Source organism: Ascaphus truei, chromosome 2 (assembly GCF_040206685.1).
Source record: "Ascaphus truei isolate aAscTru1 chromosome 2, aAscTru1.hap1, whole genome shotgun sequence".
NCBI classification, from domain to species: Eukaryota; Metazoa; Chordata; class Amphibia; order Anura; family Ascaphidae; genus Ascaphus; species Ascaphus truei.
In genome coordinates, this window is record NC_134484.1 from 254,147,617 (window position 1) to 254,165,865 (window position 18,249).

At 45.9% G+C, this 18,249-nt stretch overlaps 1 protein-coding gene across 3 annotated transcripts in view; it reads left to right on the forward strand.

The window, feature by feature from the left end:
• Positions 1 to 18,249, forward strand: part of LOC142487225 (uncharacterized) — a 104,576-nt gene that overhangs the window by 71,395 nt on the left and 14,932 nt on the right. For all 3 annotated transcript variants that reach the window (XM_075586113.1, XM_075586116.1, XM_075586115.1), the window contains 6 exons: positions 57 to 102; positions 7,323 to 7,356; positions 12,081 to 12,140; positions 14,101 to 14,208; positions 14,918 to 15,008; positions 16,256 to 16,606. In XM_075586113.1, coding sequence (XP_075442228.1) covers positions 57 to 102; positions 7,323 to 7,356; positions 12,081 to 12,140; positions 14,101 to 14,208; positions 14,918 to 15,008; positions 16,256 to 16,606 — 690 coding nt within the window. The remainder of the gene's footprint in view (positions 1 to 56; positions 103 to 7,322; positions 7,357 to 12,080; positions 12,141 to 14,100; positions 14,209 to 14,917; positions 15,009 to 16,255; positions 16,607 to 18,249) is intronic.

Sequence of the window (18,249 nt, forward strand, 5' to 3'; positions counted from 1 at the left end):
GAATAGTGTGGAAATGTATCTGTATGTAAATCTATGGCTTTGTGTTTTCTTTATAGAATTAAAGGCGGCTCATGAGGCAAAACGGAGCAAAACCCACACTAGGTAAATACAGGGTGGGATTCTGTTTTTTTTTTTTGCAAATCTAGAATATATTTTTGTCTTGTTTATTTGTTGTTGGTGTAAAATATATATTTTAATCTAATGTTTAAACAAAGAAAAACACAAATGCGGGGCGCTTGTTACGCCGGTGCTGCACGCAGACCAGACCCGTCCCCTGAGCTGAAGGGGGAAGTGGTAATACACGCACCCGCAGCAAAGGGAGCGTGTCCGGAGTGTGGTATAAAGTGTTGCCAGGCCAGGTGTAGTAATGTAGACAATACTTGCCGGTACCGGTTGTAGAGAGAGAGTGAAGAATGCCTTGCCGAGGTCCGAGAGTGGAGATAGGTTGTAGTCCAAGCCGTGTTCGAGGGGTATCAGACTGAGCGTTGTCCACGGAGTGCCGAGATCGAGAGCCAGAGGGGGTAGTCGTACGAGCCGTGTCAGAACCTGTGAAAACACTAAGAGAATCCTGAAGTACTTCCATGCAGAGACTATGTCGAACAAAGACTGAGAGCAGAGAGGAGCTAGATAAAGCAGAAAGGTCCAATTAGGAACGGAGGCAGGACAGGAAGAGCTACAGGAAGACATTGCAGATTGGTGCAGGTATAACAGGCCAGGTGAGTTTTGTTGGTAACCTGAGTATGCCCGTGCGGCGTGCGGGGGCGGAGCCTGAGGTCCAGGGGACGGGAAGAAGAGTGTGCAGAATGAGCGCGCTCTGTAATGCGTGTACGCGCGTGGACCGAGCCAGTGGATGGTGCAGGTGTGCGCGCAAGGGGGGCGTGGGCGCGCCCGGCGCTGAGTAGAGGAATCGCCGAGGGGAGTGATCCCACGACGGCGGCAGGGGTGGGGAGCCGCGGAGGCCTGTAAGGCAGGATTGTTTTGTGTGTCCAGGGACTCCCTGAGGAAATAGAGTGCTCGGTGTGGGGAGCGCAGAGAACGCCGATTCCTGACAGTACCCCCTTCTTTAGGAATGGCCTCAGGACGGTCCTTGAACGGTTTCTCTGGAAACTTTTTCCTGAAGGACTTAAGAAGGGCCGGGGCATGAATGTCTTTTAAAGGTACCCAGGATCTCTCTTCAGGTCCAAAGCCCTTCCACTGCACCAAGAACTGGAGCTAGCCCCTGGATAGGCGAGAATCCAAAAGAGAGTGAACTTCATATTCCGCGTTATTTTGGACAATAATGGGGTCCGGTTTACGAGTTTGATCCGGAAAGAAGTGACTGGTGATGAATGGTTTTAAGAGGGACACATGAAAGACATTGGGAATCTTCATACTGTGTGGTAGTTGGAGCCGGAATGCCACAGGATTGATTTGTTCACAAATAGGAAAGGGACCCAGGAACTTAGGTGCCAATTTTGGAGATGGTACCTTGAGGCGGATATACTTAGAGGAGAGCCATACCAAATCCCCTGGCTTGTAACTGGGCGCCGAACAACGATGACGATCGGCCTGTAGTTTCGATCTGCGGGAGGAGTCGAGAAGGGTAGACTGAATCCTAGACCATGCGGTTTGGAGGGAAGAAATGCGTTCATCTACGGCTGGAACTCCAGAAGGGATGTTGGAGATGGGTAGACAGGGAGGGTGGAACCCATAATTTATAAAGAAGGGCGACTCCCGGGTGGCTTTGTTTTTTGCAGAATTGACAGCGTACTCTGCCCAAGGAAGGAGTTGAGCCCAATCATCCTGGGAATCGGATATGAAACATCTCAGGTATTTCTCCAGGGATTGATTGATTCTCTCTGTTTGTCCATTGGACTGTGGATGATAGGTGGAAGAGAAAGAAGAAGAGATGCCCAATCTCTTGGTGAAAGTTCTCCAAAATTTGGAGACGAATTGAGAACCTCTGTCAGAAACAATGGCCGAAGGAATCCCATGAATCCGGAAAATCTGCTCCGTAAAGATATCAGCAAGGGCGGGAGAGGTGGGTAACCCCTTAAGTGGAATAAAATGGGACATCTTCGAGAACCTGTCCACGACCACCAAGATAGTGTTCATTCCTCTGGCCCTGGGCAACTCCACGATGAAGTCCATCGAAATGTGGGACCAGGGGCGGTCGGGAACTGGAAGAGGTAACAGAAAACCCTGAGGCTTTTGACGGAGAGTCTTGCTTTGAGCACACGTAGGGCAGGCTCGGGTAAACTCCAGAATATCTTGAGACATCCTTGGCCACTAGAAATTCCGACGAATGAAATCAATGGTCTTCTTAAAACCTGGATGACCTGCAGATTTAGAGGAGTGACCCCAAGACAGGACCTCTGGAACAAATTTGGAAGTTACGAAGAGTTTGTTGTCGGGAACGACCAAGTCCTTGAGAATGCGTCTCTGGGAGTGCAAAATCTTGTCAAGATTCTTGAAAGAAGAATCCTCTCTTGTGGAAGGATGGTCTCCAAAGGTTCCTCTGATCTCTCTTCAGAAGAATGTATTCAGGAAAGTGCGTCTGACTTTACGTTCTTGGTCCCGGGGATATAGGAAAGGTGAAAATCGAATCGAGAAAAAAAAAAGAGCCCAACGAGCCTGTCGTGGACCAAGGCGTAGAGCGTTTTCTATGTAAAGAAGGTTCTTGTGGTCCGTGAGAATTGTAAACGGCTCTTTCGACCCCTCCAGCAGGTGTCTCCGCTCTTGAAGAGCCATCTTCACGGCCAGAAGTTCCCTGTTACCCACGTCATAGTTCCTCTCGGCAGATGAGAATTTCTTGGAAAAATATGCACAGGGATGTAACTTATCTTGAGGCGTGGGTCTCTGAGAAAGAACGGCTCCAGCGCCGCAATCAGAAGCGTCGACCTCCAGGACGAAGGGAAGTTAAATGTTGGGATGACGGAGAATGGGTGCGGATATAAAAGCTTCCTTGAGTGTCTCGTAGGCGGAGATGGCCTCAGATGACCAAGCAGAAGAATCAGCTCCTTTTTTGGTGAGTGCAGTGAGAGGTGCCACAATGGTAGAAAAACTCCGTATAAACTTACGATAGTAATTAGCGAACCCCAAAAAACATTGTATGGCCTTGAGAGAATTGGGTCTTGGCCATTCAGTAACTGCTTGAAGTTTACCGGAATCCATCATAAATGATGTACCCCAGGAACAGAGTAGAGGTCTGATGAAATGTGCATTCTCCAGTTTGGCGTACAAATGGTGTTCACGGAGACGGGAAATGACGTAGGAGGTGTGGCGTATATGGTCCTGGAGATCTTTGGAAAAAATCAGGATATCATCCAAGTATACTATAATAAAAATATTGAGTACCTTACGAAAGACGTCGTTGATGAAATCCTGGAAGACAGCGGGAGCATTACATAAGCCGAAGGGCATTACAAGATACTCTTAGTGTCTGCTACGCGTGTTGAAGGCCGTCTTCCATTCATCCCCCTTCCTGATGCGCACCAGGTTATAGGCACCACATAGATCCAACTTGGAAAAAATCTTGGCCCCTGTAATTTATCGTACAGTTCGGTAATAAGTGGAAGGGGGTAACTATTTTTAATAGTTATGTGGTTCAAACACCTGTAGTCGATGCAAGGCCTCAACGACCCGTCCTTTTTCTTGACGAAGAAAACCCCAGCCGGCTAATTGGAGTGACGAATAAAGCCTTTCTTGAGATTCTCCTGGATATATTCATCCATAGCGTGAGATTCTGGTAACGACAAGGGGTAGGTCTTGGACTTGGATAGGGAGTAACCTGGAACCAGATCGATCGGACAATCGTAAGTCCTGTGTGGCGGCAAAAGGTCTGACTGTACCTTATTGAAAACGTCCCGGAATTGGTGGTAAACAGAAGGTTAAATAACCTCAGGAACAGAGGTATTGGCCAGCAGTCGATACGGAAGTATGGCTGGTGGAGATGGCTCCTCTGACCTTGACCTCCAAGTAATAGGATCTTGGGAAGTCCAGTTGATGAGAGGATTGTGCTTTTGCAACCAAGGTAAGCCGAGAGTGACTGGAGTTCCGGGAGCGTGGATTACATCAAAGGCCAAGGTCTCCTGGTGGATATGAGAGGAAAGGATGATGGGGCAAGTCTCCAAGGAAATGTATGCCGGGGTGAGCGGACGGTCGTCGATCCCGACCAAGGTAACGGGAGACTTCTTCCTAACGAGTGGAATCTGGTTCTGTCTAGAGAAGGTTTGGTCCATGAAATTTCCTCCCGGAGTCGATAAATGCCGCAGTGGAGGTGCGGAAGGTAGGACCCGAGAGAGAAACGGGAAAGGTCAATCTTTTGGGAAGTTCTTTCCTGGAAAGGGGACAAGGAGATTTAGCACCTAAGGGAGTGCCCCTTCGTACTTACTGGGTCTGGTCGTTTCCCGGGCGTAGTGGACATTCACGGACCAGATGCTCGGAGGATCCGCAGTAATAACATAATCCACCGGCTTGGCGAGCTTGCTGTATCGGTGTCCGGGAACGCTGGACTCCAAGTTGCATCGGCTTCAGGAGCCTCCAGAGCGGGTAGCAGGGAGACGGCAGGTCCTGTGGTTGGAGAGAATCTCGGAGATGGAGCACGGAAGAGCATAAATCAGGGAAGCTGGCGCTGGACGCGGCGTACCTGAAGGCGCTGATCCACTCGATTGGCTTGGGAGATGAGTTCCTCCAGAAGCCCTGGCCTGGGTTGTGAGGTGAGCTCGTCCTTCACGGAATCCGTTAAGCCTCGCCAGAAGACTGAGACCAAAGCCTCCTGGTCCCATCGTGTCTCAGCTGCTATGGTCCTGAACTCCAAGGTGTACTGGGCCACGGAACGTCGTCCCTGAGAAAGCTCAAGCAAAGAGTCAGAGGCAGTTTCTTGGTGTGCGGGGGTATCGAAGACCTGTCGAAAGTCTCGTCTAAAGGCCGCACAGTCACGGGTGATATCGGGACGTAGTTCCCAAATTGGGGAGGCCCATGCCAGCGCTTTCCCTGTAAGTAGGCTGTACACATACGCCACTTTCTTGCGACTAGTGGAATACTGCGGAGCCATCTCAAACTGGATCTCGCATTGATTGAGGAAACCGCGGCAGGCGTGCGAATCCCCCGCATACGGTTTAGGTGCCGGGATCTTCGGGCCCGAGGTCGCGGCGAATACTGGTTCTGGCGACAGTGGCGGTGCGGCCACAGGTGGTGCCTGAAATGAAATATCCTGTACCTGTTGAGTGAGAAGAGCCATTTGGTCCGTTAGGGCCTGGACTTGTTGATACATGGCCGTCATCATGGAGGCTATGTCAGTCTGGTCTGCGTCTTGTGGGCTCGACATAATGTTACGCCGTTGCTGCCCGCAGACCAGACCCGTCCCCTGAGCTGAAGGGGGAAGTGGTAATACACGCACCCGCAGCAAAGGGAGCGTGTCCGGAGTGTGGTATAAAGTGTAGCCAGGCCAGGTGTAGTAATGTAGACAATACTTGCCGGTACCGGTTGTAGAGAGAGAGTGAAGAATGCCTTGCCGAGGTCCAGGAGTGGAGAGCGGAGATAGGTTGTAGTCCAAGCCATGTTCGAGGGGTATCAGAGTGAGCGTTGTCCAAGGAGTGCCGAGATCGAGAGCCAGAGGGGGTAGTCGTACGAGCCGTGTCAGAACCTGTGAAAATACTAAGAGAATCCTGAAGTACTTCCATGCAGAGACTATGTCGAGCAAAGACTGAGAGCAGAGAGGAGCTAGATAAAGCAGAAAGGTCCAATTAGGAACGGAGGTGGGACAGGAAGAGCTACAGGGAGACACTGCAGATTGGTGCAGGCATAACAGGCCAGGTGAGTCTTGTTGGTATCCTGAGTATGCCCGTGCGGCGTGCGGGGGCGGAGCCTGGGGGACGGGAAGAAGAGTGCAGAATGAGCGCGCTCCGTAACGCGTGGACCAAGCCAGTGGATGGTGCAGGTGTGGGCGTGGGCGCACGGGAGGGCGTGGGCGCGCCCGGTGCTGAGCAGAGGAATCACGAGGGGAGTGATACGGCAGCAGGGGCGGGGAGCCGCGGAGGCCTGTAAGGCAGGATTGTTTTGTGTGTCCAGGGACTCCCTGAGGGGAGAGAGTGCTCTGTGTGGGGAGCGTGGAGAACGACGATTCTTGACAGCGCTAAAGGATGTGAAACTCTCCCAAATTTCATCTTGCCAAGTTTTCTGTACAATCTAACTTTACATTTGGATTTAAAACTACCTATAGGTTTCTGATTCAAAACAAAAAGACACATACATCACCCACATATCTATAGTTCATTTTAGTTCTAGGAGAGGTTTCATAATTACAAACGTACGTGGCTCGTGTCATGTATTTTTAGCATTCTATTGCTTTCCCTGTGGTGCCTCCATTTTGTCAATCACCCAGATTTAAACATGGTCCTAAGAAATTATGTACCTTTAAATGTTGCCATTGTTTTATATACAGTAAAAACCCTTTATATAACATTTAAAAATATGAATAGATTTTACTGTGTTAACCCTTTTCGTGCACACATCATCAAAACAAAATCTTTCTTTACATCACTTCAACCAAGTTATACTTGCAAATCTTCTAGTGGTGCAACAGATCTCCAAAGGAGTCCTGCTACAGTACTTGTGTACATACAGGAAATGGGTTGAAGGAGTGCGCACTGGGTCTTCTCAAAAAGAGTATTTATTTCACCCCATACTGTATGTAGATCAGAGCTATGGTGAGAAATAAACTTTTTGCGAAAATCTACAGGGCCCACTCTTTCAACCCAACCCTTTGGGTGACCCGGGATGTGCCCTGAACGGCATGAATGCCAGTACTCTAGGGCCAATATGTGCTTACGTACGTCGTGCACGAAATACTCGTTTTCCAGGGGGAGGTCGCGATTAACATGATTGGAACGGAAATTGAGTATTCTCCACTTCCGTTCACATGATGGAAATCTGCCCGTGACACGTAATTGCTACACCAAGCGATTTATATTGTTGAGATCAGGGAGACTGGTGGCTGCTGCTCTTACAACACTCAAAGGGATAAAGGAAGGTAGGGGGTGAGCACCACACAAAATCAACATTTTAATTGTCGTGATGGTGTTCAGACTGGTTTTCTTTTAAAGCCGCCAAGATCGTTGATTTTAAACATATTTATTTTTAGATATGCCAAAATTTGCCATGAGCCTTGGAGGGACCACCTAATCCAGAGACATTTGAGTTAGTGTCATAAGTGTAGAAAAGCATTGCAATGATTCATTGCTGTCTTCAAACCACTAAATAAAAAATGGGTGTGGGTGGGATGGCTGGTTTCAGCTCAATAAGTCTCTAAATTTTTGCTTCTATCCCATGTACATGTGCAGTTGGGCTCCTGTTCAGTCCAGTACTGGAGGACAAGTAAGTAGTGCATTGTTTAATGGCTTCTTGTTAATGGCAGATTTTATTAACCAGATACTCTAAATTTGTACTTTTTTTTTTTTTTTGTTTATTGTTACTAAAAGAAAGGAAATGTGTTTATTTGCTACAAACACAATCGCATTTGTTTTAGGAACTAGTTTCCATTAAGGGACATATGAACCGGTAAGACTTGGCGCTTTGTTACAGAATTAGAAGTGATTAAAGGGTCACTTGTTTAACGAAGCAGCAAATTTACAGATGTAGCCAAGGTTATTGCATCTGCTCATAACACAGAATATTGCGCTGTAAAGCAGAATATCACAAATTTTCCATAGAATTCAATGGCGGGGATAATGCAGAATCACAGAATATCCCACTACAACGGGCCAGCGGGTGCAATAACCTAATGGGAACACATGTATATGTATGGATAGGCATGCACGAGAAAATAAGCATTACATTCTGACCGGTTTCTGCTTTTTAAATCTGTGGACATACTGTATGTCAGAAACTTCGGATTATCACATTGAAATGCGTATGTGTGTGTGTATGTATGTGTTTGTGTGTGTGTAGACCCCTTTCCCCCGCGTCTAGGGGGACTACGTATGGTGCGTTACCTGATAGGCTTATAGGAGGCCTGATCCTCCGCTGCAGGGAGCCTGAGGGGTACCTGATTCTTTCTGGTGACAGCGCCTCCACCTGTGAGGAATGCTAGCACTGCTGGATAACTCCTTCACAGGACCCAAAACAATGAATACACACACAGTATATAATAACAAGTTTAATGAACATACTAATAACACAATACGCATATAATGCAGGCCTCGCACAGCCTTACCCACACAGTGCCCCACTGTCCAACCACCTTGTCCACTCCCTGGTGAGATTTCCCCCAAAGTACTGGGGTGCCATGGGCACCCAACCACCCGGTGTCCACAGGAGCCACAACACACCCCCAGTGTGCGGTAACTCTACCCAGAGATTGTGTGTGAATTGTTGGTGCACTTGTTGAGCTTGATACCTGTCATGCGCTCCAGCACCCGAGAACCGCCAGCTGATGTTAGAATCAGTCAGGTTCTACGTAGTCGGCATACGCCTCTGCGTGGGGTGGACTCCCGCTGGAGTGTCCCACCCTGAAGAGAGTCTTTGCCTTGCTGTGATGGTCTGGTCCCAGACCACAGGCCGGAAGTACAGCGCGGCGTTTTGAATGTGTCCCTGACACTATAGATCTAAAGGGGGCAATGTCCCTATCTGAGGACTGATCCCTGAAGCAACCACAATCTGATTGGGGACTCAGGGCCTGCCTGGGTCCTAAGGGGGTAAACTAGGCCTTGTCCAGGGAAGCACAGCTCTCTGGACACTACCTGCTCTGTTCTGCTCCCCCTACCAACTGGCATGGCTCGATGCGCGCCAAAAGTATCAATCTCGGGAGCAGGGGATTCATCCACGCTATTGGCTGCGCTTACCTCTGTGACTCGCAGCCCCTGGGGCTGCTAGGGATTGTAGTTCCCCTGCGAAGCTTCTCCCTAACATGGCCGCCGCAACCGGGTGCTACTGCGCATGAGCAGATTGCAGATTGCAGTTCGACTTCGGGGAATCGTCCTTGCCCGCAGAGTGGAAGAAATAGCTAAGTGACAAGCTGGCAGAACGCCAGAAGGTGTTCTCCACCAAAGAGATGGGCTGCAGCAAGAGTGCTCAACACACAATCCGATTGAATGACGCCACTCCATTTTGAAAGCGTTCCAGACGCATAGCTCCCAGGATGTGAGGGATGTCCTGAAGGAGATGGAGACGATGGGTATTGTAACGGAGTCCCGTAGCCCATATTCCTCCCCTATTTTGGTGGTGCAGAAGAACGGATTCGTGCGTCTGTGTGGACTACCGCACCCTGAACTGGCACACGTCCCGGACCAATTTACCTTGCCACTGTTACGCCGGTGCTGCCCGCAGACCAGACCCGTCACTTATACTGAGGTGGGGACGTTTATGTGCACGCACCCGCAGCAGAAGGAGCGTGTCCGGAGTGTGGGGTTTTGGCGTTGCCAGGCCAGGTGGAGATAGCTGTAGCAATACTTGCCGGTACCGGTAAAAGAAGAGACGTAGTCGTTGCTGTTATCCAAGGTCAGGGAGAGGAGAGTTCCGGAAGGTCGGGGTCCAAGCTGAGGTCGAGGGGTGTAAGAAGCAGCAAGATCAAGTGGGAGCCGGGGACCAGAGCCAGAGAGTGAAGTCCGCCAAGCCGGGTCGTAACCTGAGTAAACGAAGACGAGAGAGAGCCAGAATAGACATCCGCAAGTAGAGACTATGTCGAGCAATGTGAAAGTGGTACACCAGGTATTAAATAGTGCGGCTGACCAATAGGAAGCGGAGGCAGGCCTGGAGGAGCACGAGGAGCTGTCCTGGATTGGTTACCTTGATAGGCAGACAGGTGAGCAGCTTTGGCACTAAGTAAGAGCCTGCGTGTGTGTTGGGGGCGTGGTCTCACTGCCAGAGCAGTGAATAAATGATCTTCGCCTGGCGCACGCTCTGTAATGTCGGAGAGTGCGCGCCCAGGACAAATGGCAGCCGCCTAAGTGCGGGGCGCCTGCGGGGCAGCGGTGGCCTGACGGGGAAGCCCCAGATCCACGGAAACCAGGTGGGACCGGCGGCGAGGACGTCCCACGGCAGCGGGAGCCGTAGGAGGTAAGGGGAGTCACGCTGCAACTGCCGTGACCCCCGAATTCTCACAGCCGCGGATTGATGAGATCCTCAGTGCCTTATCTGGCAGTCAGTGCTTCAGCGTGCTGGACCTGAGGTCTGGATACTACGAGGTATCCATGAACCCCGAAGACCAGGAGAAGACAGCGTTTGTCTGCCCCCTCGGGTTTTACCAGTTCACCCGGATGCCCCAAGGCATTTGTGGTGCACCTGCAAAGTTCCAGAGGTTAATGGAAAAGACCATTGGTGATATGAATCCCCAGGAATGTCTGGTCTATCTGGACGATATCATCGTGTTTGAAAGAGCACAAAAACCGCCTTCTGAAGGTTCTGGATCGACTGACAAAAAAAAAAAAGGCCTAAAATTGTCCATGCACAAATGTCGCTTCTGCCGCACTTCGCTCACCTATGTGGGCCACACAGTGTCTGCAGAAGGAGTGGCTACTGACCCCGCTAAAGTCGAAACTATTATAATATATTTTCCACCCAATACAATCACAATATATTCTAAACTCTTTCTTTCAATCCGGCACAGACGCATCTTAATAAAGTGGCAATGCAGTTTGTATGATTTTATCTTTTTGTTTTAATAGATGCAGCAGTTGCTTAGCTTTAAGTAAATGTACCGGTTTTGCCCGATTTATAAGGGAAAGTTTTTTTCAATAAAGTAAAGTTGAAAAGAACATACCTGCCTTTTAACCGGGCCCCATACACTTTTCTAGCCAATCAGCTGTCAGATGTGTGAGGTAGGAGGGTAAAACAGGAAACTTCACCTTGGGGGTCTGAAGCAGCCATGTTGCTTGTGGCACGAAGCTCAAACCAAGAGAGAGAGAGAGACACAGTGTTTGTGTGTGTGTGTGTGTGTGTGTGTGTGTGTGTGTGTGTGTGTGTGTGTGTGTGTGTGTGTGTGTGTGTGTGTGTGTGTGTGTGTGTGTGTGTGTGTGTGTGTGCAGGGCAGGCTGGGAAAATTTGTGGGGCTCCGTTCACGGCAGTGGTGTGGGGCCTCTGTAACTCTCTTACATTCTTCAGCACGATCTCTTCCTGTCACTGTTCCTCCTCATGGCGCTGCAACGTCAAATGGTGTCACGTTGTCATGACAATGGGACGCTCAAGTTGCGACGCCATGAGGAGGGTTACTGACAGCAAGAGATCGCGCAGAAGAAGGTAAGCGAGTTACAGAGGCCCCACGCTCTCCTGCAATAAACTGCTTCATTGTTGTGGGGAAAAGTGTGAGGCCTCTGTAACCGCGGGGATCAGTGCAGTGGCAACAATTGCACCACCATCAAGCCGTTCCTGTGTGTGTGTAAACATTTTTCTTTCCAGCTGCTACTGAAACTAGGTGGTTGCCTTATATTCCGTGTCGCCCTATAATCTGGCAAATACAGTAAATGCCTAACCTGCCGTTCGATCTGTTTTCCCCCGTGATCAATCGTCATAGATCCTACCTCCCAGGGCTCACAATATGGCTGCCCATATCAAAATAAGCAGTGCTGTGTTTTTTCTAAATGGTTGCTATGGCATTAAAACTCATTAAAAAGGCATAAAGAGAGGGACTTTGTTTTTAATGCAGTAAGTATTATCTAATGCTACACAACTGATGCGTATGGTTAAATTGTTCTGCCTATTATTGCGAATGATATGCAGAAGAGGCGTTCCCCCTCCCCCCTAACATTGCATAGTTACTAAGGGCCGATGAGCGAGCCACGCCACCTTCGGGTAAGACATGCCTCACGTCGGGTTATGTGAAGCTAATGCAAGGCCGTGCTGATTTAACCTTATGTGAAGCTTATGCTAATGAGATTTGCAGATAAATTAGCTTTGTGACTATGCGTTAAACTCCTGGAAAATAACGTCCATTAGTATTTTATGTAACCTAGCGTTATTTGCCCTGGTTTAAAGGAGCTTAGATGGGACAAAACGTGTTCACTCTTTTGCATTGTTGTGGAACTGAGCTAATTCTTACATCTTTGGAAAGTGCGGACAAAAAGAGTAATCTTCTAATCCACTTGTTTTTGTGTGTCTCCCGCTAGGAATGTAGTGAATGTGATCCGGATGAATTCATGTGCAACAGTGAGCTCTTTGAATTCTTGGTAACTCTTCATAAACTTATTTTTATGGCATTTGGGGTTAGAGAGGGAGCAACTCTGGGATACTAAAGATCTGAGATGGAGACTGAAACTATTGGGAGCGTGATCAAAATGCTCCGCACTATCCCTGATTTAGGACCCAGTGCTTGTTTTGCATTGCTGTAATCCTTAAACAGAACAGTTCGATACAATCAGGAAATACTTTATTTAGGTTTACATCCTGGATGGATTGAAAATTAGTGCTTTATTTAGTTTTTTTCTTTTTTTAAGTGTTTTACATTTCAGGTCTTGACATCTGAAAGTGCAAAACAACATATCCAGGGCTTGTAGTAACGTGAAATAACCCATCTCCGTTCAGCACATATGTATTTGAAATATTAAGTGCCCAGGAGGTTAAATGGAGCGCCCCCAGACCCAGAGCAGTTTAACACTTTGAGTGCCGGAGGGGTCGTGGTGGCAGAGTGCCATGGCCCATCTGTCACAGTGCGGTCACGTGATCGCTGCTGCCATTGTGGATGTGATAGAAGGGGAGGGATCCTCTTCCATTGCCTCACTGGTTAGATCACGTTAACAAAAAAAAAGCAGCACATGATCAGGGGGCAAGATACTAATTGGCTTCCCGGGGGATTGCTGCTTTAAATCCTATATTAACTTCTGTTTCATCCTGAAAGTCAAACATGGATATTATAGATGTACTGTAACATTGTGCATGTATCGTCCAATAATGAATAATGAACACCAGTCAAAAAATGGGCGCAATCTTATTCAGTCATATGGACAACACAACACAATATATAAATGATTCGGGTGTATTTTTCCTCTGATAGTCAATTTTTTCAAAACGAGAGATACGTATGGGATGCTGCCCAAACATATAATATTTATAGTGACATGTTTTCAACATGAATATCGAGGTCTATATGACTGAATAAAATTGCCCCCGTTTTTTGACTAATGTTTGACTTGTGTTCGTTATTGAGTGCTGGCGGTTATACACGTTTTAATTACACATTTTGTGAGAATATGGGGAGATTGCACATACCTTCGTGCACCACACTAAATACATTCAATGCATTGATTAGTATTTGTTCCTAGTGCTATCTGACCTACAACAAAACTGTATAAATATAACCGGGCATATAAATTAATTGCCATCATTAGAGGTTTTGTAGGAACTGCATTTAGGGCAAAGATTGCTATTCCCCAAAATATTGTTGTGCACTAGCATTTTTTATACCACTGGAGACATATTGTTATAAAATAATAGTAATAATTTGACTGCGTAAAATTACAGTATAGAGAAGTACAAAGCAATGATCATACAGCCATCAATTTTATCCTGGTGTTTCACACACCCGCAAAAAATGCCAGCCAAATTTCCTAGTGTGTGTTTTTTGATAGATGTGCATAAGTGTCCTGTGTAAACAATAGGGTATGTGTGTCAGTGGTCCAGGTGCTCAAGTTCTAGGTCCGAAATATGATGGTAATCATGGTGTGATGATCTGGAGACATATACATATGGGGCATATAAATCCCCGGTATAATGATGTCAGAGATAAGTCAGTGGTAGATCTGATGAGATTCTCTTTGGTGAAGAACAAATATTTCCCTGAAGGTGCTGAGTGTGGTATATAAACTATACCCTTCCCCTCCTCATTGGGATAGTGCTCAAGACAGAAACCATAAAAAAAATACTCGCAATATCCTCCCCAACAATGTCTCCTTGAGCGTGCAGCCGGTATGAAGTCCAGGGATATCCAAAAGTTTGTAGTGCAGCGCACAGCGAAACAGAGAGCAGGGTCAAGAGAATAAAAAATCAGTTTATTGAAAAGAAAAAAAAAAAACATTTAAAAAAAATATATCGATCGATGTGCATAAGTGTACTGTGTAAACAAGGCTAGTATCAGCTAAGCTTGTATATTAATTATAATTAAAACCATTTATTTTTCTTTATTTCCCCCAGGATAGCTTCAAGATAATAAATGACACCGATGTTTCATTTATCTTGAAAGTCACTGAGAGTTTTTCTAATGCTTTAGTACGCTACAAGAAAAATAGCGACGAAAAAAAGGTAAGTAATTTTATGTGGTATCTTTAGATAAAGTCTTACATGCCGCTTCTTCCTTTAACCCCCCCACCCCCAAGCTACCCACATCATGAGAAATAATGACTCGCTGACATTTTAACCACGTTTTCTACTAGAGTATAACACGGAAATACATTAGGGCCGTATTTACTGAGCGGTGCTACTCAATAAGACACCTTACAGGACGACTTAGTAAATATTGCTCCTTACAACTCATTCAGGTGAATAAGCGATAAGATGTCTTACAGACTCCATAAGGGTCTTCTATAGTAGCACTTGTTGGTAAGTATGGTCCACAAATGTTTATTAAGAATATATTTTGACAAACCTGACATGCAACAGAGAAAATGTAACTTAATGTTAAACCTAATTCCAACCATAATGATATTACATCTTTCTTACTGGCCTTTAAGGTAGAATGATAATAACAAGCAGGAGATTCTTTCCCTACGATAGACGTTTCGTTATTGTTGGTTAGATAGTTTAATAGATCATTGTGTGGGTGCAGCATTAGCCAGTTCTTGTAATTGCTAGAGAGCAAATAATGCAATTTGTCTCTGTCCTCCAACCAGAACTATCTTTATATGTGTGGAAGTGTTTAATCTTTATACCTTTACGATGCAGCATGCTCCTGTTTCAAAGGGGTACGTGGGTATGAACTGATCCAATACATTTATGTTCACTTATTTTGTAGGCATTACCTAATGCTGCAGGCAGTAATGCTCCACACAGCAATATCAACCAGCCTTCAATCCCTTCTGCTCATGGCTTCAACAGATACCCAGGTAATAAATGATACATTACACATGCTTTGCTTGATGAACATACAGTGTATCTCTGTATTAGAGTCCTTTCTACAGTACCTCAAACACGGTGCTCACTAAAAATGTCCTTGTTCCTGCAATCTTCCATGCATCATAGCATAGAGTGGAACAACTCCTGGGAATTATCGATTCTTCTTTTCTTTTAGTTACAGTAACCAGGTTTGTTGTTACTGGTGCTTGGAGAGGTTACAGGGCATTAATTAGATGGTTGGAGACAGCAGTTGTCTTCATGCTTTCTAATAATATATTCTGTTTATTGGGAAATGGTTTATTCATTGGAAGTGTCTCTTATATTGTAGCATATTCATTATATAAATTCATGCATTAGGTCTACCCAAGAGGTCATTCTTTTGTATGTACTGTATATCTTTATTTGTATGGTGCCACCCATGTACAAAGCGCTTCACAGCAGTAATAGACGTAACAAAATAATATGAGACGCAATGGGAGTAAGCACTTCAAACATAAAGGGAACATTAGAAAAGAGCTCGCTTACAATCTGAGTTTTACACAATCTATATGGCACAGCTATGCACACTGTTTGTCTTTTTCCGTTTCCACTAGACCTGCCACACTTACTATTTAACCTAGAAACTATTACTTTCTGAAAGCTCATGCAATGTTTTTCATCATGTATCCAACACTTATCTCTGTTTTTCTTATTAGTCAATGAGCTCTAATATTCTTGTATTCTTACCCCTTTCTGCCGCTGCTTATACTGGAAGTTGTTTGTCTTGTGTAATGATGTGAGCCAGCAGCGGAGTGACTATTGAATTGGAAACGTATATGTTATATATGTCTCACAAGCCCTTGTTGATTGGTCTCCTTTTTTCTTCCCTGTCACATATTTGGATCATCTCACTGTCTCATAGACCTCTGCTGGCTCTTCCCCTCCTCGCTATGCTTTGTTTACATAATGTTTTTCCATAAAGGGGCAGACTCACATAGCAGGGTCAACAATATTTTTTGTTAAACAATTTATCAGTATTATTGGCTTCCTTTAGAAAGATTCAATCATGCTTAAGATCTTTTAGATTAAACTGGTCGTATCTTGCAAAAAAATTAATACTTTTTGATTTTCTTAAGGTCTGCAGAACTGTTTGTGTAATTATAATATCGTATCAAAAACTGATGTACTGTATTTTTACATTTGTTGGGGAATATTCAGTGTGTTTTCAAGTGAATTGTATTTTTTTTTTACTTTACAGAGCCTACGACTAATTACACCCCAAACCAGCAGTTTCCACCTGTCTCACAGTTTAACCCCCGAGGGCCCATCACTGAACCAAGGTTTCCATTGTCTGTTGGGTCTGCATCAAACATACCTCAAGGTCAATGGCCCTATCGGATGCCTCCTCCTTTCACAGCAGTTCCTTCCCCTTGTTTTGTCCCATTCCCACAAGGAATGCCACCACCAGCTATGCCCACTGATGTATCCAGAGGTTTCCCACCAGGCTTCCCCATGGCTAATAATGAGACTAATTTTTTTGCGAGCGTAAAGAACATGGAGGTTCCAGAAGTGATGAACAATATAGCTGCTACAAACCCAGCCTTACAAGGTAATGTTATTATGGAGATCTCTGTAGGATCTAGTGTGCATTCAGCAGTCACCAATCAGGCACATGAACTGGTACATGTCCTTTTAATTTACCAACAGGAGAGTAGATGCAATTATTGTTAGAGATTCTGGTTTTAGGTTTTAAATGAAAAACACCACCGACTGATCATCTAGCACTTCTGGTTACAAACCATGCAAACCAGAAATTAATCAATTTCTTGTTGAGCTCAGTATCTTGTACCAGCCCAGCCATAAGGGGAGTATGGAAACTCAAATGTCATTGTTTTCACTAAACACTGATTTTTATTTTTTGAATACATTGAAAACATAATTGGAATTAGGAATCCCTAATTATAGTGTATAGAGAGTTTGAAGATCTCACAGGTCTCTTCATGTTTACTTCCCAGGGCCACATAGCTGCTTTTATTTTTGGAGATCCTTCTTTATTGCTTTGTGCTAATAGACTAAACCAATGCCATATTTGGAGAACCATGCAATACTTCTTTAAAAAAATAATAAGAATTGTTTTTATATTCAGCTGTTCAAATTTGTGTGCATCGTGCCTAATAAACTAAAGAACCTTTCACATAAGAGAAGAAATAGTTTTTCTATTTATACAACTTTATATTGACATTTAGGGGCCTGTGCTAGTAGTCTCGATTAGTTCGCTGCTACATCGCAAAGTTTGTCATGTTCTCGCTGAACGGTTTGTCAGTTGAGTTATCACGGTTTTCAGAAAGAATCTGAACCCAACTGAAACCGTGCGGCAGGAAAATGCTTAAACCGCTCGGCAAGGCAGAAAAACTAATCTCGGCCTCACTCAAATGTTTCCTTGTGCGATCTGGCTTCAAGCTCCACAGAGAGACGAATCTCCCTGTGCATATCTCGCCAGCGATCGAAGTGTTTTAATTAAAATTTAAATAATAGTTGATTTACGGTCAAGGGACCCCCTACTTCCTGAAATACAGGCCCTGATATGGGATGCTGGTTTCTCCTATGCATTTAAATGTCCCGGTCATGTGAGGCGGGACATTTAAACGCATAGGGATAATGGCACTCCATAATGGGGCCTGTATCTCGGGATATTAAAACAGCTCAACTTCTTCAATAGCCTGTTTATTGGGGGTGGATGAAGGGGGTAGTAGCCGCAGTGGGTGGTTAGGCCTGCCGGGTAGGTTGTGGGGGGAGTTAACCCCTTCACTACTATAGTGGTGGAAACCGCTATGGTAATGAAGGGGTTAACCAGTCCTGCTAACCCCCCCACCCTCAGTAGGCCTAAACACCCACCCTTGGGCAACTACCCCCTTCACCCAATCCCACTACCCCCAATGAACATTAAAAAACAAAACACTAATACCCGCCTCCTCTACCCCAACAACCCCCCTGTACATACAGTACAGTAATGGGCTAAATTACTATTATCCAGATATGGATTGCACTTAACCCCTGCCAGGGTGAAGGGTGTCCTCATCACCATGCTTTGCATCCATATCCTCCGTTGGCAGGAACACAACAAGAAAAAATAAAATCTAATGGCCCTAAACCCCTTAATCACCTTAGCGGTTAATAACCACTATAGTAATTAGGGGTTAACCCACACTCCCCCGCTACCCACCCGGGAGGCCTAGCCACCCACCCCGGCAC